Source organism: Mycteria americana, chromosome 11, assembly GCF_035582795.1.
Source record: "Mycteria americana isolate JAX WOST 10 ecotype Jacksonville Zoo and Gardens chromosome 11, USCA_MyAme_1.0, whole genome shotgun sequence".
NCBI classification, from domain to species: Eukaryota; Metazoa; Chordata; class Aves; order Ciconiiformes; family Ciconiidae; genus Mycteria; species Mycteria americana.
Genome location: NC_134375.1, coordinates 8,607,231 through 8,634,051, shown reverse-complemented (window position 1 = coordinate 8,634,051; position 26,821 = coordinate 8,607,231). Strand labels below are relative to the sequence as shown.

Here is a 26,821-nt window from a genome sequence, read left to right as displayed (position 1 = left end):
TATAGATGAGACCATGGTCATAGGATGGAAAAATCTGTGTGGGAGGGTTTTTTCTGTGAGTTTGAGTGTTGTTTCTGGGGAAGAACAAGCAAGTCTTGAACACTTGGTATTGAAAATACTGATTACTAGTGCGAGTTAGCTCTCTGCTCTTGAGAAGAAGTACCTGTCAAAGTGTAAGATGATGGGTTGGAGGGCCCATCAGGGGATTGAAGTAGGGCTGATTTAGGGATTAACAAACATTCCAGGACTACAGACAGTCTAAAATAGTGTAGGGTGAAAACCAAAAAGTATTTAAGTTCACTTGGCAGAAATGCAAGAAGTACTTTTCCTGTGATCTCTAAAACATTGAACATTGGAGGGAGGGAAAAAATCTTGTATGACATTGGGCCGTCATGCTTGTGAGTAAAATGCAACCTGGTGTATACACAAAATATTTTATTACTGTTTGTACATCTCCCTAGTAAGTTTGGAATGTGATCATTATCTTTCATTACATAAATCAGATCCACACTTCTGATGATGAATGTGTAATGGCTCCTTTTCAACTTCATAGGTGTTTAGAGGAGGCAAATATTGCAGTAAACAGTATGTGTGGGATTTAAACTAGATATAAGCAATGCAAACCTCTCTCTCTCAGATATTGTGTAACCGTAGAAAATTCCAAATGTTGTTTTAAACCTAGCAGAAAGAAAAATTGAGATCAGTGGGGGAGGAATAAATTAGTAGGTTATAGGATAAAATTGGAAATAGGCCTGAAATTATAGTAAAAAACCCAAAAAGCTGCCTTGAGTAACTCTGCATTCAGCAGCCTTTTACCTTTTTTGTAGCTTTTTTGCCATACTTGAAGTACTTAATTTTCCATAAGTTCTCATCTTTGTATGTTGTATTTTGCATTAACACCACTTAAGGCATTGGTACAAGTAGATGTTCCTGACACACTGTTGAAATGATTTCATAATTCTTCATTTTCATGCCAAGGTTTTGGTATTTAGCAGTGAAACAAACCAATACCAAACAAACTTAAGCAAATGAGCCTGGAAGAAGTCCTCATTCCTAGAGTAAGGGAGGAGGTTCCTCAAAGAGGAGGGATGCAGGCAGGTAGCAAGGCAGAGCCGTGGAAGGTAACTCTGGAGGGCACTTGCTTGCGTAGCTAAACTTTGGTTTTTCTGGTACTGATGTCCTGTAACAGAGAAGGGAATGCAGCTCTGGTAGAGCCACTGTTACCCCTCTTTTGTGCAATTAGATGTTGACTGGGAGGAGCCATGGTGCGTTGATTGCTAGCAGAGATCCAAGTGAAAAGAAAACAGTGGCTGGTGGTGTTGGGCTGGTTGTCTTTCCTAGCCATTTCTGGCAAAGCACAACTGGGTGCTGCTCCCTGCGCGTAGCAAATTCAAACCACCATTGTGTGTTTTTATATGGCAGTTTTGGGCCTGCTGACTTCTTTTTGTGAAAGGAGGACACCATTCTTCAAAAACGGAACAAAAAGCTTTCATAAATAACACAACAGGTGTCAGTATTTTTCTCTTCTTGAAGAAGGGCTGAGGATGCTCATAGTGCTCTGTTATAAATCATTGGTTCATAATTCCTGAGTGTTGCTTGTTTAAAGAGAACACTAATGGCATAAGCAGGGCCATACAGTTGAAGGGAAAGGGCAGAGGCCCTGTGATATTTCCAGAAACCCTCTATTGATATAACCATCCATGGGTTTTTCAGGAATTTCTAATTTGTTAGCTCCGTGGGAACTTGGGTATATTTCTGATGTGGTACCTTGAGTTCCTGCAGCCTTTGTTCTTGTCGTAGTTTCCAACACTGTTAACATGATGTAATGTACCATTGGGGGAAACTTAAAGTTGTGATAAACTACTGTGGGAAATTATGCAAATATAAACCTAATTTATTTTCCTAATATTTTTTTTCTGTAGCTATCACTTCAAGGTTTATCATGCTAAATCTGGTATCATGTAAAAGTGGGAAGGAGAGAAAATACTTTCAATTTCTGCTGAAAGAGGTAATAGTAAGACATCAGCTGAAGGCTGTCATCTCTTGCCAGTGCACAGTTTTGTTCTGAGCTGCACGCTTGAAGCTGCATTGTCTGCTGCTCACCAATTATCAGTACCTTCCCTCTGTTGACAATAGATTTTCAGATGAAGTGGGGTGTCATGTACTTGGAGACAGTGGGATTGTTTTTGTTCCATTAAGAGGTCTTCCTGCCAGACACCAATTGCAGGTAGAAGTGCTGAGGCTGTAGAGGCGTTGTGCCCCGCACAGCAGGATGCACTTGAGCAGACTTTCTCCTTCAGTTAGGCACTTCAGTTCTTATTAGAGAAAGATGGATCAGAAGAAACTAGTGACTGTTGTATGCCACATCTAGCAGTAACCGCTATAGTGAATAGATATGGCCTCCTCAGATTTACAAAGCTTCATTTTTATGTTGTTGATTTTGTGCTATGATTTTATTCTTTAAGGTTTTGGCAACTTTCTTTAAACTGGTGTTTGACTCAATGAAACCTTCCTCTCTTCCTCCTCACCAGAACTCTGTCAGGACATCTTTTGTTTTACTTGTAAGAAAGTGATCTAATGTGACCTGACAGGGTCTTCATGTATTTTCTACATGTGGTTTGTTTTGCCATGCTTCACGTGCAAATAAAGAAGTTAATGTTTGACTGCCTTTTTCAGAAGAGTAGCACATGCTTAATTCTGCTGCCTTGAGGGATGGAGCGAAGTTGAGACCCACACATAAGCCGGTTGTTTCCAGTAGTTTTGGATTACTAAGATACCCTGGTGCCCCTTTGTAGGAAAGCAGGCAATTCAAATCTGGCAAAGGAATGAGGAAGATGAGTAATAAATGTGTATGAGATAGATGCTTTGCTCCTCCATTTCCTGCAGCTTAGTATCTTGTCAGTGTCTCAATGTTTAAAAATCCTGTTCGTTACTGGTGCTTCAGAGATGTGAAAAGGAGGAAAATGCAAAATGTTTATCAATTTTTTTATTGAAGGCTGGATCTCAGTATCTCTGAATCAGTATCTCAGTATCTATGAAGAGGTGGGCTGAATATTAAAGTTTAAGGGGAAAAGAAGGTGATTTTTCTCTTGGATAACTTCCTGGAACAGAAAGATGTGTGTTGGCTGCAAAAAAATGGAGCAGATATTAAGAGTTTACTTGGTTCAAATGCATTTTCTGCACTTGCAGCTGACCTGCACTTCTGAAAGAAGCTCATCTGTGAGTAACCATCTTGGCTGCAGTGGAAAACTTGCATTTGCAATGATCATCTTCAAAAAGTTGTATACTCTTGCTCTCACTCCAAACACCTGCAGCTGCCATGTTCACTCTTAATCTGTAGCACCGGTGGGCAACAGGCACTGAGGCAAAAGCTGCTGGTTTTATGTGGGAAGGAAGATGTCTGCTCCAAATGAAGAGTTCAGAATCAAATTAGCATAAAAATTCATAACTAGCTGTGATAAAGCTGTTTCCTGTGGATGGATTATTATATACTTCCCCAAACTAATCTTTCATTGAAGCTGGGACAAAACAACAGTGAAATGGAAGAGACTTAATAAATCTGTAAAATAATCCAAGCCTGAACTGAAGGACAATCTAGCTCATGTGAAACTAAAGGATTATTTCACTCCAGAAAAGATTGCAGAGGGAGGGAGGAGAATTTTTAAAATTAAATTCTTTAGCATAAAAAAAAGATTTGAACACAAGTGAGTTGCTTTTTAATTAAAACTGAAAATGTTTGTGTGTGCAATGCTTATAATGAAAATGAGTAAAATCACATTTGTTACTCCCTTTTTTGAGATGTGGTCTCTAAAGCCTGTGTTGGTGGGGAATGAATGTGGCCCTTCTCTTCTGAGAGGTACTGAAGGTAGATAAACAACTGGTTTAGTAAAATAAATGCTTTTATGACTTCAAGTTAGTTACAAGTCAAGAAGAAAGATGGGGGGGGTAATAAGTGCTGCTATGTCTTGGTTTCTATCTTGCTTTCAAGACCTGAACACCACTGGCTACAGGTGGGCCCAACACATAGGAGAAAAACTACAAGCAGTTTTTATTCAAAAAGAAATGGTTTGAAATCCAAAACACCAAGAAAAATGTTCCCATCTGAAAAATCTGTGAAATGCCAGATAAGCTTTGTTTTTAAATCTTAATTTAAAGGACACGGAGGCTATTTCTCATGAGTCAAAACCCTCTCTTGGAGATGCAGTAGCTTTGATCTCTCACTCAAAACAAATGAAGTACCCTGGTTGTTGCCAGTCCTCTGTATAATATCATGAGAGCTACTTCTTCCTGAAATTCACTTCCAAAATATCCTTGTTACAAAATCTTGAAGTCTCAATGCAAATATGTTTTTCTTCTAAGACTGCCTAAATTAAATCCACTCCTAGAGATATTGCTATATTAGCAGGACACTGTCTAAAGGCTGGCTTCTCAAAAGCGCTGATCATCTCCCTGGAGGTCCACAGGGCCTTCACCTTCCATTATCCTTCAATGAGGAGGAATACTAAACACCTCCCATAATTGGTTTTCACAAGCAGACCTTGAAGATTAATATAAATTGTTACTTGGCCATTGGGTACCAGCAGCTGGGTTAATTTAGCTGACTGATTTGCATCCTTTCAGAGGTAGTTTGGGTGGCAGGGGAAGGATATGGGAAATCTTTGAAGTCTTTGTGGTTGGGGGAGACCTCTAGTCATATAGAGGTTATAACCTCTATATTGTGCAGTTGCTCTCACGGTACCTGGTTGGATATTTTGTTGTAGCTCGTCATAACTTGCTGTGTTTTCATACTGTGTGGTGAAACTTGAAGTCTCCTGACTCTCTTTGCTGTGCTGGTCTAGCCCCAGAGGTCTAGGAGCTCTGCACCGAGGAAGCTGCCTGTACCTGCGCAGAAGCTTGCAGCCATTCTCTTCCAGAAACTTGCAGGATCTGATGCAAGTGCCATCAGTTTAGCTTTGGCTGATCAACTGTCAAGACTGAAGCAACAGCAATGTGTGATGAAACATTTTTAGTAAGAGGGCTGTAAATGGAAAGGCTCAGTTACAGATGGCTTGTGTGCCTTGTGTCCCCACACTGTGTGAAAGAAACTGGCAGAGCTTGTGGCTCATCTTCTTTGTGGCTAGGATTGATTTAACACAAAGGACATCCTTTTCTGTCCTCCAGGGTCCCTTTGGTCACTGTGATACTGGTATTGACCATGCTGCTTGGTCTGGCAAAGTGGATGCTACTAGAATTTTTGGGTACTCTTGTATGGTTTTCCTACTATAAAAAGCACAGTGAGCACTGCGAATGGTAAGTCGTCATTGCTGTACTGAGTCTACTGCATGAGTAGACTCATGCAGTAGACCAAAGTTGCTCCTATAATTTAGTTAAAGGGTTGGTTAAGTGTGATTCAAGCATCTGCAGAAAGTGGAGTGTACGGGGAAGTGGAAGGAGAGATGGCAGCTGATAATCATAGAATCATGGAATGGTTTAGGTTGGAAGGGACCTTAAGGATCATGTACTTCCAACCCGGTGGCCATGGGCAGGGATATGTTGCATTAGATCAGGTTGCTTAAAGCCTCATCCAACCTGGCCTTGAACACTTCCAGGGATGGGGCATCCACAGCTTCTCTGGGCAACCTGTTCCAATGTCTCACCACCCTCACAGTAAAAATAAGAAGGAGGGGTTAGCCAAGCGATACTGGTTTTGAATTTTATGACTACCCACTTTCTTCTTGTAGCGCTTTGGACTGCTAAATATAAAAAATTCTTCACTTTTCAAGTATTGAGTAGCACGTGTCTGACTTGGCTGGAGAGCTGGTGGGACTATGAGCTCTTGTGCCCTGCACTAGAGAACAGACATTGAGGTGGTTTAGCCACACGACTTCTCGAGCAGAGCTGGAGCTCTATGTAGGGATCCTGATGAGGCTAGGTTAGTGCTAGCATTTGCACTAATTCTGCAGGCATTGTCATGTATTCCTAATCCACGTGACCCAACAGTGACATTGGATGAATGTGTAAAAACTGTGTTGAGGGGTCTTGTGGGACTTCCTAACCCACAGCTGTACAGCAGCACTGACCCATGTGTTCCTGTCTAGCCACACTGGAGCTAAGTGTTTTGTAGTGACAAATATAAAAGTTTGTGGATTTTGAAGCACATTGCAAAGTAAACCCAGGAAAATTCATGAAGTTGCATTAAAGAAAGATTGGGGGGAAGACTGAAGTACTGTATGAGCTGTCGTCTTCATTCTGAAATAATGAATACTATGAAGGAGCTACAGAACTTGCTTAAAATGTCCCTGGGGTAGCAGATCTTGTTTTAGTCTGAGCAGACAAGGAGCTATCGTTTCTTTAGAAATCATTTCACATTAAAAAAACCAAAACAAAACCCACCTTAATTGTGTATTTGATCTCTGAGATTAAGGCTTTGACCACTAGCCTAAGCCTAGTCAGGGCATGCAAAGAGCCTTGCATGCATTTGTTTGCTACATAAAGTGTTAATAACTGTGAAGGCTTCATACCTTGTTACACTCTCAGATGTGAGGCTTGCTTCTTCCTTTAGTCTAAACTGCCAGCTTTTGCTGAAAATGCTGCTGAGAATACTGAATGTCAGTAACTGTTTCAGGTCCCCATCTCAAAACTGTGTTAAGATGTAACTTGCGTCTAAGAGCAGCCTAGCTTTCTCTAAGCATGCTTACTAATAGCAGGGCTTTGCTTTTTTCTCTGGACATGCTCCAGCCCCTCAGTGTCTCTCTTGTAGTGAGGGGCCCAACACTGAACACAGCATTCGAGGTGCGGCCTCCCCAGTGCTGAGTACAGGGGCACGATCACTGCCCTAGTCCTGCTGGCCGCGCTATTTCTGGTACAAGCCAGGATGCCACTGGCTTTCTTGGCCACCTGGGCACACTGCTGGCTCATATTCAGGCGGCTGTTGACCAACACCCCCAGATTCTTTTCCACAGGGCATCTTTCCAGCCACTCTTCCCCAGCCGAATAGAAGTGCAAGTGTAATGCTTTGCCTGCACGTAGCCAAGAGCACATCTGCTTTGCAGTCGCTGTGCACGATTGTATTCCGTGTAGGTTCAGCCAAGCTGTTGTTACCTGATCTGAGTAACTGTTGTATCAATACACGTTTTTTGGGGGGGTCCTACAATTACTGGTGATAAGCTGGAGCAGTGTTATGTCCCCTATGCTATTGTGTGTGCCAGCTCAATCAAAGCTGGTGTGAGTGGCATGCTGAAAACTCATGTGCTGCTTGCAGGACAGGAGCTGCACCTTTTTGTTTGCAGGGTAGCCATCCCTTAGCAGGGTGAGCCCAACATTGTTCCATCATTCCCATGCTATTGCCTGCTTCACCCCTGTCTCTAGGTTAAGAACTGCTTTAGTTAATGAACAGCCATTTGTCTAGGGGATGTCCCTCTCCTGACTACTGCAGGGACTCCCGCCATTGCTCTAGAGGGTTGCTGAGGGCCTTTGCTCGCTCCGGACTCTGCTGTTCAGGTTTCCTTTGGCAGCTGTGGAACTGGTTTCTGTTGGCATTCAGTTAGCACCTGGTTCCCCTTATCTGTAGTCCTCAGAAGAGGCAGGACTGATTGCCCCTCCAGGGCTGCTGCAAAAGCCTCAGCCCCGAGGCCAGTGGTTCTTAAACTGTCCCTGCTACTTAATCAGACAGGACTAAGAAAAGATGCTGGTGAAAGCTGGAACTGGTGCAGGGCTGGTGCTTGGAACAGCATCACAAATCACTGTTGTTATTTGGGTTGAGGGAGTAAAAGTAACATGGAGGAATATCATAGGGGACTTGTCATCACGTAAGCAAGTGCAATGACTTAGTGCTTCAGTTTAGGTGTCCTGGGGGAGAATGGAGCTGAACATTCTCCAGAACTTAAAAAATAAATAGGATGCAACTTTTTTTTCTACATAATTTCTCATTAATGTTTTCAAACAGAAAAGCAGGGGTTTTTTTTCTAGGCTAGGGCTATGAAGATGAATGAAGACAAATGTTGCAGGAAGTGTTGGTGGAAGTGATTTAAGTAAGTTTTCTTTTGTGTGAAAAATTCCATATTCTGCTCTGGTGTCCATAGTAATGCTCAGTATGTTACTGTAATGTCAGAAATACTCCTTGAAAAAATAAATAGGTTGATCTTTCTTCTCATTTAAGCCTCAGCTGTTATCCTTCTGCCAATTTGAGCCAAGACTTCAATAAATTATCCAGCGTTTAACTCCCTGGTGTGTAATGGAGACACGTACGGTGCTCCTGACACAACAGGAAGCCTGGATCCAGCCACAGAGAAGGGGCTCGAGCGTGAACCTGGCTCCAGTGGACCCTCACTGAATCTGGCTAACGGTATTTTCCTCCTTGGCTTAATTATTGGTTCATTATCTTCTGAAAAGCAGTAGCAAAAACTTGCAGCAGTTGAATGGGTGCAGTTTAATTTGTCTACCAACAAGGACTTGCTTTATAAATAGCAACATGGAAATACTGTAAAACTCTTGTCAGCTGCTCGTAAAGGAACTTTTCTTTTATGTGTAAGTTACAATATAGCAGTAAGGGCAGCTGGGCAGCATTTGCGCTTTCCCTTACCTTCCTAGGATGTCAGGTGCCCTGTGTATTTTGGGCATCATGTATTCAAGTCTAAATGGACTGGAGTCATCAGTTCCGACTTCGGACTTTCTGGATTTCATTTCTGACTGCTACTTTTCCACTTTTAGTTTCCAAAAAATACTTGCTACAAGCTTTCTGCGTATACTTACAGGCAATTTCCATGCCAATAAACATTTTCCTTACAGCTTTTTCACAAATTCAACACTTTCTGAAATCTACTTTATTTGTGCTCAGTCTCATGGTGCTGCATGTAACAGCACTTAACTCGTATCGGCAGGATGGTGGTGGCAGTAAATCATGGGATGCAGGAACCACAAGTAATCTGGGGCTTTGCTTCTAGCGGGGTAGTGTGACCAGGACATGAATTTAGTTGATTATCTTTCTAAAGGAAATTTGATGCAGTGTTTCACCACCCCCCCCACCCCCCCCCACCCCCCCTTTTTTAACCGAGTCTTGACTTGCTAGTAGTTCTTTTTTAAATGGAAAAGCCAGGATCCCTACTGCTTTTCATTCTCTGTCTGGTTGCTTGCAGGGAAAGATCTTTGCTGTAAACCCCTGGTAGACATTCATCCTGCTGTGTTCTGCCCTGAGCAGCTTTACTCCTGACCTCTGTAAGACGGCCACTAGGCAATAGCATGGCTGGATACGAAAAAGATGAAATAGTTTCTCCTTTGAACTGATGGGAGAGCTCCTGCTGGCTCTGGGGCACCTGGGATATTACCTGCTGGCTCCACAACTTTTCTTCTGGTTCTCTGGGTACTGCAGTTCTTGTGCCTCAAAGGGGTGGCAATAGAGGAGGAAAAAACTTAAATGAAGCTAGTGTTGTAGCCTGGGGGAATATTTAAGCAATGCAGGGTTCTTTCTTTCAGGTGAAGCTTTCTGCAGTTGCGGTAATGCTGCATTAGGCAGCAGGAGTTAGCTCTTCTGCCTCGTCACAGGTCAGCAGTGTATGTGTAGTAGAAATAAACTTTGAACTACATTTGGGGAGGAAAAAAAGGGTGCATTATGGCAAATGCCATGATGCACAGCCCTTTCTGACTTTGTTGATAGGTGATCTTGCAAGATGGCTTTGCCATAGTGCTTGGTGTTGTTTTTACTACACCCCCCCCAATCATTTTACAGGAGACTTTTCCTAGTCACTCGGGTGGCCTTAGCCAAGTTATTTCCTCTCTTTGTGCTTTAGTTTCCCCAGCTGTAAAATGGGGATAATGAGACCTGCTTTCTTTTGTCAGGCACTTAGAGATGTGCTTATGAAATGTGCTATTAAAAGGCTTTCTATGTATAACTTCTATACAAATAGCAGTTGTCCAAGTTTATTTGAATTACTTTATTAAAGTCCAAGGTTCTGAACATCCTTTGTTTTTAACGGAGGATGTTATTTGTGCAGTAAAAATGCTCCAAATGCGAAGCTATTGATTGTTGCTGATAAGCTTATGGATATTAAAGCATTAAATCATCACTGCCTATTATCAGCCATTCTGGTGTCTTTGGAAGCTGAAAGCAGTTCTGCATAGCTAGGTCCCTTGATTACCTCAGAGTGATCAATAAAAGGTTTTCAGCAGAGGCTTTTATTGCCACGTGGTTAAAATGTTCTTCCTGTGCATTCTGTACATGATGACTTCAGCTTGAGGAGAAAGATATAACAATCCTTTGTGGGCTAACTGGATTACACAAAAGTATTTAGGCATTATGTTGAGGTAGATATTGCCACTTTGGGTTTCAATTCCCCTTCGTCGCCTGTTGCGCTGCCTTATGCTGGGAGGGTTTTCTTGCTTGTCATTGTGCTTGTCCAGCAAGTTTTGCGTGTTTTAATTGCAGCAAACCGACGGCATCCAGAGAAGGGAGGAAAGAGTTGGAAGCAGAGAGGCAAAATCAAAGCTAAAACTGGGCAAAACTGTTCAAAACCTCTGTCTCATTAGCAGAAGAGTGTCTGGTGGCTCATGAATGTGGAAGGGCAGAACCTGTCCATGATAGGAAATGCAGAGCCCAATTTGAAAGCACCGAGTGCCAAAATGGGTGTTCGGCGTTGTCTCCAGGAGAGCTTTGTGCCCGCCAGCTTCCATTGCTCCTCTCTGAAGTTGAGTGGGGCTCAGCCCTGCTAAAATGCTGATACTGGAGTTACAGCCCTGAAATACCTCAAAATGCTCCTGTGGATTTAGCATTTTATTACCCACTGAGAGTACAGTACGTAGCTTGTCTTTGTGAGCGACTCAACAGGAGCTTTCATTTTGTTTTGCAGACGGTTTCCATCCTGGAGCAGAGGCTGACGCTCACTGAAGACAAGCTGAAGGAATGTCTTGAGAATCAGCAGAAAATCATTCAGAACAAAATGAGCTGATTTCCTGAGAGAAGATGGGAGCCGAAGGCGTTGGGAGGTTTGAGGTTGGTTGTGTTCCTAACAGACTGTGTGTGACTTTAACGATTTTGAGCTCAATCTATTTTTCAATTGGAATGTACAGTTATTATATCTGTAAATAAGCTTTGTTACTTTACTAAAATAAAAGGAATATTTTATTCATAAACGTGGATAATGATTGTGATCTCCTGTGTTTTCCAGAGATATAGCAGCCAGTGTGTGGTCTGAGTACTAACTAGGAAGGCTGCAGCTCTCCCGCCTTTGGTGCTGCTGAGTTATATGCTTAAATGTTTAAGCATCTTGGAGTTGCCAAATGCCTGGCGAGGGCTGTATTAGGCTTGTTGCTGAGGTGTGTGCTGGCTACAGGTGACGAGCAAAGAGCTCCCAGGATATTTTGGGCAGTGGGAGTTCACCTCTGTTCTCGGACCGTAGTGAGCAGGTGAGGTCCCAGCGCAACCAGCACGTGGAGAAGGGTCTGTCTCACCCAAGTCCCAGGCGGTGCCTGGCACATCTGACAAAGAGCAGTTCAGACCCTGGTTGGTATTTGTGCAGAGGTGATTAAATCCAATGGTGGGGTTTAACCTGCTCCCTCATGCAACACGTGAAAAACAATTGCTTGAGGCTGGAAGAGAGGCCCCAGCGGGTCAGATGCAGGGTGGATTCCAAGTGGATTTTGCTTTGTCTTCATCTGCTTCTTAAATTAAAGGCAGGGTAGAGGGAGACGAGAGGCAACCAAATAGCAGAACGTTTGCTCCATCGTGGAACTTCCCTCTACTCACACCAGACTGCCTTTAATTTTTGGTCATTTTGCAGATGTTTTCACAGTTGAATAGCTCATCACTCGCACCTACGCTCTCACCCTGCTCCCCTCATTGCTCCTTCTGACTTTTTCAGGGCTTTAGCAGGTGTTCAATATGTAGCTGCACAAGAATTTGGACTTCTGGGAGATCCTGTTCTCTAACACCACTTCTGCTAACACACACTGGAGGTCTCCTTTCTTGCAATAAACTATTACCCACATTCCTGGAGAAATGAGCTGCGGGAACTTGAGCACCTCAGGGTTAATGAAACCCTCCTCACTGCTGTCTGTCTGACCTCTTCAAACAGGGGGGCTGCCTCAGTCCCTACCCTTGGTGGTCCCTCCTGCTGCCACCGCCTGCCAGCCTCGCACAGCTTCCGAGGCCTCCATCTCCAGACGTGCTGTGGGCATTTTGGATGCTTGCCTGCAGACTGGCTGGCATCCTTACTACACATGGGGCTTAGCAGATCTTAAGGCCAGGCCATGTGGTTTTGGTTTTGCGTTGTTTGGGTGGTTTTTGCACCTGTTTCTGTTGCGGGCTCTGTCTGCTGGTACAGCGTCTCGATAGTGTTAATACTCCTCATCCCATCTGGATGAAGCTGTTCGCATTCCCCTGCCATCACCAGGAAGCTTCTGGTCCCCTTCCCTCCTGGTACTTTCTACATCTCTAAGAGCCCCTTGTTGGCATTATCACAATATTTCACTCTTTCATTTGCAGGAGGCTGAGAGCTTTCTCATTTCCATGCTTATTGGGTTGATTATAAATCTGAGTTTCTCTCTGCTCTGCCACAGACTGTTTTCTGTTTCCAAGCTCCGAGTCTGATAAATCATAATTTTCTCTTAGATTACGCTAATGGAATCAATTCAGTGATGTTCTTCCATGCTCTTGCTGTAAGCTTTCAGTGGCTTTCTGCTGAGAGACTGACATCGTTTTCATTGAAATGAGCTTACGTTGTGATGCGGGTGGGTGGGGAGGAGGGGACTCAGAGGTACGTGCAGCCAGTTTGCTGCTAGGAGAAGGCTGTTCCTGCCCTGATCTGCTGCTACTGAAGCGATGACAGAAATGAGTTGCAAGAGCCTAATTTATCAACTTGATCCTCAATGTTGTGGACTGGCCTTTGGGGTGGGGTGTGGAGGGGAGAAGAAAATTTAAGCTATTCCAACATTCATCAGTTTTTAAGCTTTGCTTTAAAAATAGCCTTCGCTTCCTTTTAATGTGTAGTTTTTAAGCTTCCTTTTAATGTGTAGCTTTTAATGTAGAGACCACAGAAGCGATTTGTATATAGTATTTTAGGGAGAATGGCAATACAAATGACTTGGGCACATTCGATATGGACACTTTTTCTCTTCAGATGTTCTGAGTGATTCCATTTGAAAGATTTAATTGTGCTTCTAAAACAGATGAGATGCTCGGGTGCTGAAGGGCAAGCCAGTGGGATGTAGAGAAGGTTGCTTTTCTGGACTCAGCTTCTTAAAAGCACTCATTTGATCAATACAACGTATTGTTGTAGAGGTAACCCAGGGTGAGTGGGTGTGAGGAGGTAGGAGGAGAGGGAATCTAACAACCTCTGTATGATTTAGGTGGCAAGAAAGGTAACCTGAAGGGAATTTTGTCTGACAGTACTCTCCATCTCAATCATTTCCTTCTCCCAAATCTCAGCAACTTGCTCTCTCTTAATTTCCCCTCCTTACGACCTCTTACCTAGAGTAGGCTATCAGGACTTAAAATGTACCAGCACTTCTAAGGGTGGCTATGGCTTGAGAGGCAGGCAAGGTGTGGAAAATGCAAGATTTAAATTATAATCCTTGTGCTTAAACATTGAGCAATAACCTCAAAAACACATCTAAGGAGCCCAAGTCCTATTGCCCGTCTTGTTCTTAGGCTCCATGCTTAACTCTATCCACTAAGCATCGTGGTTTTTGAGCGCTGAGGAGAGAGTAGCCTCCGGAGTGAGTTAAATCCACTTTTCCTTTTACACTCACAATCTTTTTTTGACTTGGGAACATCTGCAGTGGCTGATTTGCGAAGCTGTTAACTCGGGGAGCAGTGGAACAGCCGAGTGAGGAGCAGCGCGTTGTTTGTACTTGGGCTGACGTTGCTTCTACGCTGTGTGAGGATATATCCTACCTTGAAAACCGCTTGTGGTGAACTCTGTGCACGGGGGAGGCTACAAAGAGTTAAAGGTTTTGTTTTGGATCTCCAAGGCATGCTTGAAGCCAAGTTCTTAAAGTAGTTTAATTTGTTGCCATTACATTTGCCAGATGTATGACCTCACTAAACTTTTAGCAACAGTTCTTTGTGCCGAGATTGGCCCCCGGGGAGCCCAGCGCTGCTGCAAATGGCTTTTTGGCTGCTATGAGCACGGAGCATGTTAAACATAACCGTGATCTGTGAAAAAGTAAGAATCTTCAAGCACTGCCCACTTTCCTTCCTGTCTGGGAGCTGGAATTGGACAGATACCACAGCTGAGCTCATAACTGAATAGGCAAAAACACCAGAGCGCTGTGGTATTGGCTCTTCTGGCTGGGAAGCGAGATGGCCAGGAGCATCCTCTGCCCGCAGGCTTGTCACTGGACATGAATCCGCCAGCTAACTATAAAATAAAATCCAACTATGATCTAAGTAGCTGGGCTAAAACTAGCCAGCCTCGTGGTACCGATCGCTTATTATATAACGTCTTTAAAGAGCTGCTTTTGAACGAAATGTTTTTTGAAACACGAGTGAGTAGGAGGGGAGGGAAGCGAATCGTTTTGCAAAGGTTTGTCACTTGTGACGTGAGAGCAGGGCTGCGTTTCTTCTCTTGCTTTTAGAAATGGTTGGTCTACAAGTGCTTCTGAAATGGCATGACCTGATCAGCTGTAGTTTTGCGAAGGAAATGCGATGGGAAAGAAGATTCTCTTATTGATGCTCATCTGCATGTTTAACCCGGATTTAGTTTGCTGTAGGGAGCTTTATGCGTATCTCTGGGAAAGCTGGGATCTATTTCCAGCTCTGCAACAGAACTGCCATCACAGGCCAACATCACTCTTCAATGCCCTGTTCTCCTTGTCAGGGGAGATGCGTATAAATTACTTCCTCTTTCAAGGTACAGGTACTGTGGGTGAAGAGCTCCGTAGAGATTTGAATGTAGAGTCAGGGAAGAGAGAGGTGGGCTTGCTTCCAGAGCACAGGTATCTAGCGTCCTTTACTTGCCTTGTAGCACAGCAGCCAGCGCTGCTGGGGGATGTGTGCTGGGTGCCTTTCTGCTATTCAGCACCGGGGCTTGCTGTCACCTAGGGCTTCGGGTGGAGTTTGAAGTTAACTGGTATCGCTTCTGAGCAAAGATCAGGGGTACATGCTTACATCAGCGAGTTGGGAGAGGGTGCTGTGGGGTGGTTTCTGGTGGGGGATGAGCATGGTGAACCACTGGGGATGTTCTGGCAGAGGGTAACTCGTGGTCTGCTTAGCTGCAGCTGAGACAGGCCAGGTGACCACTGCTTGAGGCCATGAATTTGCCATCTGTGAGGAAGTCTTTCCCCAGTGACCACCCTTAGATTTCCTTATACTCACTCCAGCCCTCCAGTCCTTCCTCCCTGGTAACGCAATACGGCTGGAAACACAGCATTTTGTTGTCACAAAACAGTTAGGCTGAATCAGCACCGTGACCCAGTGCCAAAACCCTGTCACATCGGTTCTCCTTTGCTGTTTCTGCTCCCTGCAGGCATCTTCCATGCGGCTAATAACTCGCTGCTGCCTTCCGGACACCAGTCAAGCTGAGGATACAGTGATGCTCTGTGGGGCACAATGATTTTTCTGCAAATATCTAGTGAGGAGTGCTACAAAGGCTGATGCTGCTTACTCCAGGAGCTTGTGGCTGCGTGGAGCGTGTGCCATTGGTGGTAGCTGTTCTTTCAGCTGGTGACCGAAAGGGTTAAGCTAAGTAGCTGTCTGGATGGAGCCTCCTGCATGGCCTCACTTGCCTCTCTGGGGGCTGCTCTTGGCAATGTTTCCACTGTCACCTTTGCACAGTCCTGCTGAAGGCCAGAACTGACCTTTGGTGTGCAGATCTCCCAGCTGGAGGAAGAACTTCACTCCTCAGCTGAAATGGGCAGATCTTATGGGCCCTCCTAGCTTGGGAGTGTTCTGGGCACCATGAGGTCCTCCCAGGAGCAGGACCTCCTTGCAGCATGATATGGGCTGGAGGGGTGGGGGGGTTCATTGCTTTTCCCATTCTGTGAATCTACTCTGCCACCTGTAGATGCTGTAACAGCAAGAAAGGCTCTGCCTGCCTGCTGCTACGCTTGGTCCATATGGTGCAGCAGGCGCCTTGTGCTAACCAGACTTAACCAAGATGGTTTTCATCCTAGGAATATCTTTTTTTTTTTTTTTTTTTTTTTACTTCCCTCCTATCTTCCAGTTGCTCAGCTTTTCCAAAAGGCTGTAGTTGCTTCAGAGGACGTTGTTCCTTTCGTCCTAGGGGCAGTAGATGTTGCTTTCTACATCAGTGTCTTCTGATGCAGGCCTGTGGCTGGAAAAGCTTCTCGTCGTGTGTTGGGCTCACTAGGCAAGAGCTTTCTCCAGGAGTTAAGGATGAAGATTTTGGCTTTTGGCACTTGTCCCCTGTGAGCAGCGGTCAGTACAACCAAGACAGAGGTAGTTGTGCTATTGCAGAAGCTGCTGAGTGCTCCGTTTTCCTGTACTAAACAGGGTTGGAGCAGAAGTGCGTGACGTGCCGCTACTGAGAGCCGGTGGCCCACAAGTCAGTACGATTGAAAGTTTCATCTGGCTTGATCGCAGATCCTTGGAGAGATTCCGGGAGTGGGAGAACAGGCTTTGGTTTTGCAGCTTTGCCTCTGCGGCGTTTTGTCCCATCTTGTGTCCACCTGTGGTGGTGGTAGAGTTTAAGAAACCCTTCCCCAAAGCAGCTTCAAACTTGGTCAATGCAGTGAGGTCAAGATGGTGTTCGGGTTCTGTTTTTGAGGTCGTAGGGAAAGACGGCACTTAACGTGGAGAAGCTTTGCAAAGCAAGGCTGTAACAAGCCCCTCCTCCACTTGCTGTTTCTTCATTTCTGCCACTCTCTGCGTTGGGCTGCAGGTGAAGTCCCTGTTAGGGTGGTGCTTTCTTACGTGGAGGTGGAGCGAGGCAACGGGCTGGAGTGGAAATGGCAGTGTACAGCTGGGAAGTGACTTACCCCAGGCTTCAGGTCCGAGAGCGGAGGTGGGGAACAGCGGGGCCTGACTCTGTTCTCAGCACTGATGCTACCCAGGAAAGGTGCTCTCAAACGCTCCTGCTCACCGGGCGTCTCCCCTGTCATCCTCCGCAGCAGCGGTGGCACGGCTGGGCAGCAGCTGGATAAAAGAAAACTGTAGGATGGGGGGAATGTACTGGAACAAAAGCTCTCCAGATGATGTCCCAGCAGCAGAGACTAAAATCCTGCATGCCTGATGGAGAGGAGTGATTTGGGAGAGGTACAGCTGCCTTGCCACGGAGCTGTTCTCTTCTTCAAGAGCTTGGTCTTCAGTACGACAATGTGACAAAATAGTACGGGTGCTTCCACAGCTTCAGGAGTGAGAAAAGCAGGCTTCAAGCTGCAGGTTTGTGGAGCAAGACCCCTCAAGGTGACCCAGTTGAATATGGCCATACCTATGTGCTGTTAAGTTGATTAACAAATAGCTTTAATGCCACTTGATCTTTTGCTTAAAGATCGATGTGTGCCTGCTGGGTTATTTTTTTTGTAGCTTCTGTTTGTTTCCTAAGGGAGAGATTATTTGACCTGTGTATTTGCGTGATGTGTTTCTTTCCTTTACTCTATTATTTATGAAATCAATAGATCTTAAAAAGGAACACTTGCTGCAAAGTGTCTGGAGCAAGGTGTGCTAGAGGAGAATGCGAAAACCTGCCTGCTAGCATGGCCTTTCCCATCAGCCAAGTGTCTTTGCCGGAGAGGGGGAGAGGAGCTCACCTGAGCACAAAGGGCTGGTTTGTCCATGCAAATGCCTTGACAGCGGCCCAGGTGATGGGGGGCAAAGGCAGAAATTCTCGCCTGAGTACCTGCAGGTCAGGCAGTGAAGCAGGGGCTGGAATAAGGGTGGGCTATGGGACTGGTCTTCTAAATTTGGCAGCCCAAGTGGGAGAGGGGGGCGCGATCCAGGCTACGTGCTGCGGAGGACACTGAAAATTCTTTAGATACCTTTAACCGGGGCTGTCGTGGTGGCATTGAGCAGGCTCGGTTTGCTCTGGAGACTTTGCAGCAGTCCACGGGGCCGCTTCAACTCATTTTTAGAGGGCAGATCTGTTGTTGCTGTGCAGCACCCTGCACAAGATGGTATAAAGCTATCCCTTGTCCGTGCCAAGACTGTCCAGACTGTTGTTTACTAATACACCTGCAACAGCCCAGGATTTTGCCTGGCAAGGTGCCATGTGTTCCTTTGTCTCTAGGGTCCCGTGCCCCAAACTGGCCTGCTGCTTTCCGAGCTGTGGCTTTGCCAGCCTTCCCTGGAAGGAAAAGTCAAATTCTGTGTGTAAGGAGGAAGCAGCGAGCGGTCTCAGTTGACCCAGCCAGCGGGGATATACTTCGTAGCCATGTTTTGCAATGGGATCCATGGGTGAAGGGGCTCCTGGATAGCCAGAAATGTCCGAGGTGCGGCTCAAGAGCATCCTGGCTTTGCCTTATCCCTCTGCACCCACGCGAACTGGAGAAGGGGCCTCAACCTTCAGCCTGGCTCAGGTATGGTCACGAGCTGGTGTGAGCAAAGAGCCCGTGCTCTGCTGGCTCCAGGCATTAGTAGCCCAGCACTAACGTGGCCTTTTTAGAGGAACCGAAGCCACCAGAAGAACCAGCTTCTGAGCCAGCTGATGTAGTGCCTGCCTTTGATATCAGCTGGGGTTGTGGGCAGAGGCATCTTCTGCAAACAGTGGAGCTGAGTAAGAGAAAGTGCTTATTCCCCCCTTGCCACTTGTATGTTTTTCCTGCCTGCTTCCCTCAAGTCAAAGCTAGTCTGAGTCCCAGCAGGTCAGAACACAGATGCCTGCAGAATAAGCCCTTGGGGGATGCCCCAGAGCCGGAACAGGGACTGGGGGGCTGCAGGGGTGGCCCTGGGAGGGGAGAAGAGTAATGGAGAAATCGGGCAACATGACCAGGGGGAGCTTGGGGATAAACTGCCCCTTGCTGCTACCAGGTAATAAATTAGGTGACCTGGGCATCAGGCAATAAACCACTCCATCTTCATGCATGGGGCAGCACGGGGAGGGAGTGCGGGCGGGATGGGGAGCACGGCCCTGCAGGGCACGGCAGCAGGGCGCACACGTAGGTCCCGCTCCCGGGGGACAGGGAGCTCTCCTGTGCCGCCGTACCCGCTTGTGGGGCCAGGAGCAAGCACCCGGGTGAAGCCCTGGTCCCTTGCCGCTCCACTCTGTGGGATTTCTCTGTGATGGCATCTCCAGACGGAGCACGAGAGCTGTGCCAACAGCCCCTCCAGCACCTGCGCTCCCCAGCAGTGATTCCTGCATGGAGTTACCTCCATCACCTCCCCGGTGCTGCAAAAGGGCAGCAACTGGCAGGGAAGCTCCATGTTGTCTCACTCAGCGATGGGTTTGCTGTTCCCAGGCTGTGGGTGAGGGCACGGCCACAGCAACCAGCTCTGGTGCGGCCCCAGCTTGCAGCACGCCTGGGGTGGTTTTGTCACCTCTGGCAATTTGCTGCCTCGAGCAACTGCCTGCTTCGCCTGTGCCGAGAGCCAACCTTGCTCCCCGCTTAGGAAGCGACATTTTAACGTAGCGAGACTTGCTTGAGGGAGATCTAGAGCTCGGGATTGGTGCCAAGGCGTTCCCTGCACTGGGAATCAGTCACTTGCTTTGCTTCAAGAAACAAAGTTGAACAAGGCTCTGTCTCTGCTGCCTTTCCCACCCCTCCGATAGCGATGGGCCTGTTCGTTTCCCTGCGGCCGGCGGGTTTCCCTGCGCTCCCTGCCCTGTGGCTCGGCAGCGCGTTTCGGAGGTTACATTCTTTGCTGCAATTACCCTGCTCTCCTGCCTCTCCTTACTGTGTGCTGCCTTTGTTGCCAGCTCTCAGAGTAGAAGCAAAGATGAAAGAGAGTAGAGATGATTATATTTAATAGCAACGAAAATTGGTGTGGTGATGGGGGGCTGTTTTCCTTCCCTCTCTCCCACCTATTGAAGTTGGGAGGCGGCTTTGAAACTGCACATGGTCATCTCACCAGGACCCTGCCGGGCTCCGCCACGGCACTGGAGGGGAGGGGAAAGCCAGTGGCATGCTTTACGTGCATCCGTGTTATCCGGGCTTTCCAGCCTGGCCCCAATAGTCAGGAAAGTAGCTTCCCCACCCACCTTTTAAATGAAAAGCCCCTTTGCCCCCTTCTGCAAGTGCGTGCTGCCCTGGCCCCCCGTGGATTGGCTTGCCTGCCTTTTAGATGCAGATACCTTGCTAATCTACAATGATGGGAAAGGAGCAGCAGAAAGCTAAATGAAGGTCAGCTAAAGCCATCTTTCCCTAATTCACCCTGGCATTGCACAGGCTTGCTCGGAGAGCTGCGGGATCAGCTGCCCCTCATCCTGCAACAGCTGCTCTGGCCCCGTCTTGGGGTCCGAGGCTTTGGGAGAGGTGTTGCACCCCAGCGTGGCTGCTGCTGCTTGGGTTACACCGGGAGAAGGCTGCTGGAGGTGTAGAGGTGCCGAAATGCCAGTCCGTAGATCCTCAGCAGACACTGCAAAAGCTTCTCTCCATCTGGAGGACCGATCTGAAATGGACCCCGTGGCAGATGAGGTGTCGGGAGAGCTCGAGGGCTGTGCCAGCGACAGAGGGACTGTGGCCGTGGTGCCACCGGCGGAGACAGCGTGTCTGCCTGTTCTCAGCGCAGGGAGTGGCAAGGCCACGGGCGCAGTGTGACCACAAAGCCCGAGTGTAAGCGCGTGCTGTGGCCTTGGCAGGAACCTCTTTAAAAGCATGAGTGTGGTTCTTATCCCAGTATTAATGTCCCCTTCCTTCCTCAAGCTAAGCCGTGATTTACCCATGGGGACAAGTACTAGGCTCAGTGCCCTCCTTTTCTTTCATCCGAGGACACTGCTGGCCTCCCTTTCCTCTTGCCAGGCCAGCGCCTCTGCCAGCAAGGAGAGGATGGAGCTCAGGTGTGAGCTGAGTTCTCCATCGCTGCTGAAGGATCCCTGAACAGGCAGGGAAGAGAGAGACAGCCCACGGCAAGGGGCTTGTCGGCCAGCAGACTTCCGTCATTAATGTCTCCTAGGTGGCTGCTAACAGAAAGCTTCGGGCCAGCGAGATGGGAGGCTTTTCCTTCTCTAGGGGGTTCATGTGTTGGGCAGCACAGAAATGTGTCGCATTCCCTGGGCAGTCTGTGGTGGGATGGAAGGAGACAAGAAACCAAGGCGTGGGTAGGACAGCCTGTTTGTCCCTGCTGTGAGCCAGCTGTGGTAACGGGTTATACTTGCTATAAAGCTCATCCTCATCTTTGTGCTAGGGGCTGCGCTCATCTGAAATGGAAGTTGGCAGGTGCCCCAGAGAGGCGACCATCTGCCTTGAGGCAGGAGACTAATAGATCTGTCCAGTAAGGCAGGGACAATGGCGGTGGGTGACCCTGTCACAAGGGCTGGCAGGTTCATTGTCCCCGGGGTGAAGCGGCGGCTCGGTTACGGCGTGCTGGAGGCTGCGTCAAACTTTCCACCGCCCTGGACCAAACGCTGCTCGCTGCGAGCGGCTTCCCCCGGCCTCTGCAGCCAGAGCGCAGGATTTGACAGCGAACCAGCTGTATTCCTGGCGTGTGGCATATTTACCTCTCTGGTGCGGCAGCCCAGAACCTGCCTCCATCCTCCCGAAGCCCTCCTGTCTGCACAGGCCAGTGCGAGACTTTCCTTTCCTGCTGGAGGGGGAGATGCTGGATCCGGCCCCACCTCCTCCCCAGGTATCTCTGCTTTCCCCAAGGCATGAACTGCCCCAGGGTTTTTGGTGAGCTGTGGCTTTTGGGTGGTGGAGAGCTGTGGCCTGTGTTGGCCACTCCTCTTCTTAGGATCCCTTTGCCTTTTTCCTACCTTTTTCCCGCTAAACACTCCTTGTTTTTATCCAGTGAGAAATTTTATGTGGTTTAACTGTGACACGACACTGATTTTCCTTTTTCCTGAGCCTTTCCTTTCCTTGAGTTTGCATCCTGGCTGGACATAAAGCTGCTTTGTGGCCTTGCAGGATGAGTTGCACGTTGTCCTTGCAGCTGGTGGTGTTCAAATGGGTCCCGTTGCATCTAAGCAACAGATGGGCTGGTGGCAGACCTGTGCAAAGCGTGGGAGATGGTGTTTCCAGGAGGCTTTGTGTGGGGTCGTGTCTGATTTTGTGGTCTTTGTTCTTACGCTGTGCAGGGATGAAGTCCATCAACTGGTATAGCCCATTGATGGGCCGCCGTGGCTGAGTGGTGGCATGCACGTGGAAACCTCTCCTCACCCTCTAGTGTGACAACCAGGTAAAGCCAGAAAAACGATGTCAGGAATGCTAAGGAGAGCAACAGATGTGAAACCTTAAGAGAAGAAACGTGGTCACAGCCCACTGGCAGCTCAGCAGGGTCTGATGGGCCAGCTCTGGTTTTGGTTTGTTCCTACTTACCCGTGCCTCTGTTAAGAAGCCTGGTGTGGCTAAACCACGTTACCAGAACTGCGTGCGCTGTGTTTCTCAACACACCCTGGCAGTCATGGGCTTCTGCAGGGCCCATGGCTGAGGTCCGTGCCTGGAAGCTGAAGCCTGGTTGATGGGTTCAGGGCAGTTGGTGTGTAGAGGAAGGGGACCCGTTCCAAAGACACATGGGAACCCTGTCTTTCCAAATCCTCTCACTAGCATCAAGGCCATCCTTGTCTCATCTGCAGACATGAAGAGTAAGTCTCTCTTCCTTACTTTCCTGTGCTAACAGATCAGGACTTCTTATCCTTTCTAGGTGGGCTTTGTCTGCTAGAGTTCCCCTGTGGAGGAAGGGGCTGTTCATGGGCTGGGAACGGAGAGGCTTTTGCAAAGCCCCTTTGCAAAAGGCTTTCAGGGCCAGTCCTGTGAGCTGGACCTGACAAAGCAGGGCTGGAGGGAAAAACACACACCACTTTTGTGTGCTGGTATGTGGGTCTCACCAGTGAGTCAACTTACCCCCAAAAGTCTTGGGTAGTGCTGGAAACGGTCCTTTTCTCCAGCGGGGGATCCATCTCAGAGCCCCACCGCATCCCTGCTGGTGGGTTTCTCAGGGCTCCTGTCTGATGAAAACCGTCACGTAGACGGCATGTCACGTAATTGCAGCGTTCGTTGTGCAAGCATCCTTAAGATCTTTGCTGGAGCCCTGTGAGATAGGAGAGGTCATACTCAAACCACCCCTCGTGGACAGGGATCCTGACTCACTGGAAGGTGGACTGACTTGCTTAAGACTGTGTAACTCGTCTGCATGTGATCACGCTGCTATCTCCAGCTGGGACACAGAGATGCAGGTTTGGTTTAAGCTGGCTGGCTAGGGTGCTGCTGGCAGCGGAAGCGCAGCACGGCTGGACCGTCCGGCTGTTTTGCTACTGTCTCAGCTGACTTTTGCAGCCCGTGTGGAGCTCAGCTTCTGCAGCTGCAGTGGCTGAGCCAAGATCAGCACCTGTGTTCTTGTTTCTTTTGGCCGGGCCATCCCCTCGGACACTTGTGGCTTTGCCTTCTGGAAAGCACCCCAGCGTTTGGGTGCTGGATGGAGACACGGCAGGGCAGGGAGAGTTTGGTTTGGCTCTGGACTCCCTGTCCGGAGCTGGAGCTGGCGAGCTGAGTCCTGAAGACCTAGGCCTTTTCCTCCCATAGATAGGGATAATAATTTATATTAATGGGGTGGTGTGAAAGTCAAAGCCAAGTGAGCAGAAGTAATGCTGAAAGACGTTCAGGTGTTGGAAAGCTAGAAGTTGTCCACGCTCTGGTGATGTTCTCCTCTCCACTAATAGAGTCTAGGAGGCAGAAATGTCAGTCAAAACACGGGTTGCTGAGGATAAGCCAGTCTCTTTGGAGACTGCAGAACAGCATCCTAAAAACAGGTCTCTGCAATTGCCTGCATCCCTCACCAGTGTCCATGCTTGGCTGAGGAAATAGCTCGTGGCCATGTTGAAATACGTTTGGTTGGGTCACAGCCCAGGTGCGGAGCTGCGGGTGCTGTTTGATTTCCTGTGCATCTTATGGCTCATCTCTTGAGCGCTTTCTCAAGAGGCTTTCTTGTCTCCCACACCAAACCTCCTCCCTTGTTGACTCTCCACAAGCTGGTTTCTACACTCTTATTTTGTGACTTACGCCCTTCTTCTTTGTCTCCTAAGGGTTTGATGCTGCCTGGTGGGTTCAGTGGAGACCTCTGAGAAGGGATGGATCCATTTCACTCCTTTTTCTTCCCTGAAGACTGCTTCCCTTGATACAAGACCTTTCTCCCCACTGTGTTGTGCTGAGTGACCAGGCATATGTCCCTTCTTCAAGTCCATTTTCTTTGCTCACCCTGAAGATGCTCAGAATTTGCAGAATTAGGGTTTGTAGTGCCTGACAACCACCCCTTTCCTCGAGCATCAGGTGTGGAACGGGCTGCTGCTACCACTTTCAGACCAGTTTCCTCAGTAGCAGGCTTCAGGCACAAACCCCAAACTTAAATCCCTTCCCTCTCCCATCGCCCTGTTCAGCCAAGCCTGGTGGGACTCTGCCATCCCGAGCAGGACGCCGGGAGCGGGGCAGGCAGCAAGGTCCTCTGCGGTCAGTGCTGTGTGGCTCGGTGACTTGGCTTCTCCGGTGGAAGAGAAACACCGTCTCCCATTGCCCAGCAAGAGCTGCCGTGCGGTATGTTTCTGGTATCATGCAGTGGGAAATCACCTCTCAAACCTGACCCACGGAGCTTGTGCTGATAAGCACGTGCTGGACGGGGTCTGCCCTGGTTGGTCATGTTACGCCCGCGTTGCACAAAGTGCATTGCTCAGGCGGCGGTGTTACTTCCTTCTGTAATTCATTTGGGGTGACACCCACACTTTCACCATTTCTTGGGGTGGCTCGGGGCATGAGGAGAGGCCGGTGCAATAGGCAGGAGAAGGAGCCAGGAGGTGAGGCTCCTGCTGCTCAGGCTGGCCGCTGTGGAGCAGAAGGGTTTCAGAGGTGCTTTTAACGGGGAGTCTACAAGAACTGCACACGCTCAACGCTTTCCCTGAGCCTGTGAGCTTGATCTGCCAACGGGCAAACTGGCAGCTCGGTTCCCCCCGCGGCTGTCGCTGTGTGGGGCTGCGCAGCTGGAGGGAAGCCTGGGAAGCTGGTGTGTCCACTCCCCACCGTGGGGAAGAATCAGTTCGCTAAACCGTCCCCAAGACAATAAGCTGCAAACCAAAGGCAGATGACGTTGGTCAAGCAGCGTGCACGTGTATCTGCCCTTTGCCGTGCAGCGCTCCTTTGGTTCCTGCCTCGAGCCTGGCACCTGGGGGTCCGTGAGCGCATCCAGTGCGGAGTGGGAACAGTGCTTTGGGGGTCTCTGTGGTCAGGCCGGCGTGCGGATTGTGGGGGCAGATTAGGCTACATGGGAGGCATAATCGGGAGGTGATCGTACCTTCTCTTATCTAAATGTCCTCAGTTGTGTTTTCTGCAACAAAAGCTTCCGGGTTTGAGTAGAAATGAGTTTACCAGGTGGCTGCTGTGGTGTGGATGGGTGAGCAGCAGATCCCTGGCTGTGAAGAGAAGCTTGCAATAACTTGTCTTCGGTGCACGATGCTTGTGGAAAGCCTCCGGGCTGGCTGATTTCAACCATTTGCTTGCCCTGAACCCCGCGCTTTGGGTCTCTGTACTGCCCGGGAGCAAGCGGTTTCATGCCGGGGAGCAGAAAACGGCAGTGACAATATGGTGAATGGAGGGAAAGGAGTGTGGCCCTCCAGCTTCGCCCGGGTTTTCTGGAAGTCGTTCTCTGCAGCATTAGGAAACACTGAACTGGTGTAAGCTCTCGGTGAAGGAGCCCGGTTTCACTGCAGCAAGCACGTCCTCTCCAGCTGCCGTCGTCCGGGGCAGATGTCTGCTTTGCTCAAAGCCTGTGCAGCCTTTCTGTACAAACTCGTTTTGGGAGGGATGTTTCAGAGCTCTAACAGTTTCTGTTGTTGAATGTGATGACCCAGCTCAATAAAATTGTTTCTCGGCTCCCAAGCTGAAGGAGCTGGGACTGTCATACCCGTTGCAGGTGTTAAGTGTTCAGAGTTGAGGTTACACGTGAAACTTTCCCTCTGCCCTGAAGCCAGGTGGGTTGTGAGCAGTGCCAGGGCGCACAGCCCGCTGGGCAAGGAAGAGCAAGTATCTTGGTGGAAATAGTGACGCTGTTGCATTCCCTGATTAGTTGTCTTTCCTAATTTCCCCCACATTTTGACGTCTGTGGACAGAAGAGCACTGCGAATCTTTTGCCATAAAAAGTGCCTTCGTCTTCCAGCTGACTCTAGATCTGATTGAAATATTTTGGGGCGGGGGTAATCAGTCACCCTTAGTGCAAAGTAATTTTGAAATGCAAGTATAAGGTGTAATACGCACAATTGGATGTTAGAAACTTTGAACCTTATTGCTCTTGTAGCAGTAATTCTGATCTCCCTCCTTTATGTTACATAGACATTATATAAGTTTTCATATACTCAGAGTCATGTTGTGGAGGAGGCACCAAGCAGCAATTTTCTGTTTTTCACTCCCTGTTTAGAGACCTCTGGGGGTCTATGGGAGAAAAAATGATGAACTTTTTTTTTTATGACAGAGAGAAAATTTATTCTCTCTTTTTTAAATTGCTTGCTTTCTTATCTTGCTTTCTGGTTGTTCTTAGCCTTCCAGAAGGCCAAATGTTGTTTTTGTTGTTGTTGAAATCTAATAGAAGACTTCCCATTGGATAGCATTGGGGAAAACTTTGATTTCCAAAGGTGGAAATTTTGGGAGTCTGTTAAGTGCTTCAGTGGGAGTCGTTCTGCGGCTTCACCAAGGTGGCATCTGCTGCCAGCCGGCATCTACTGACTTGCTCTGAGTAGAGTGAAGTTGGGTGAAAGACTTTGGTGAAGAGCAAATTTGCAGAAAAATGTCACTTCCTTTATCCTGAAACCATTGCAGATTCAGC

At 47.9% G+C, this 26,821-nt stretch overlaps 1 protein-coding gene across 8 annotated transcripts in view; it reads left to right on the top strand.

Moving 5' to 3' along the window:
- The window catches only part of POC1A (POC1 centriolar protein A), a 116,735-nt gene that overhangs the window by 81,953 nt on the left and 7,961 nt on the right, over positions 1-26,821 (top strand). For 6 of the 8 annotated variants that reach the window (XM_075514472.1, XM_075514473.1, XM_075514471.1 and 3 more), the window contains one exon: positions 10,821-11,102. In XM_075514472.1, coding sequence (XP_075370587.1) covers positions 10,821-10,919 — 99 coding nt within the window. In that variant the 3' untranslated portion in view covers positions 10,920-11,102. Of the gene's footprint in view, positions 1-1,922; positions 2,004-10,820; positions 11,103-26,821 lie in introns of those variants that run through there. The other 2 variants (XM_075514469.1, XM_075514470.1) reach the window with 2 other exon arrangements.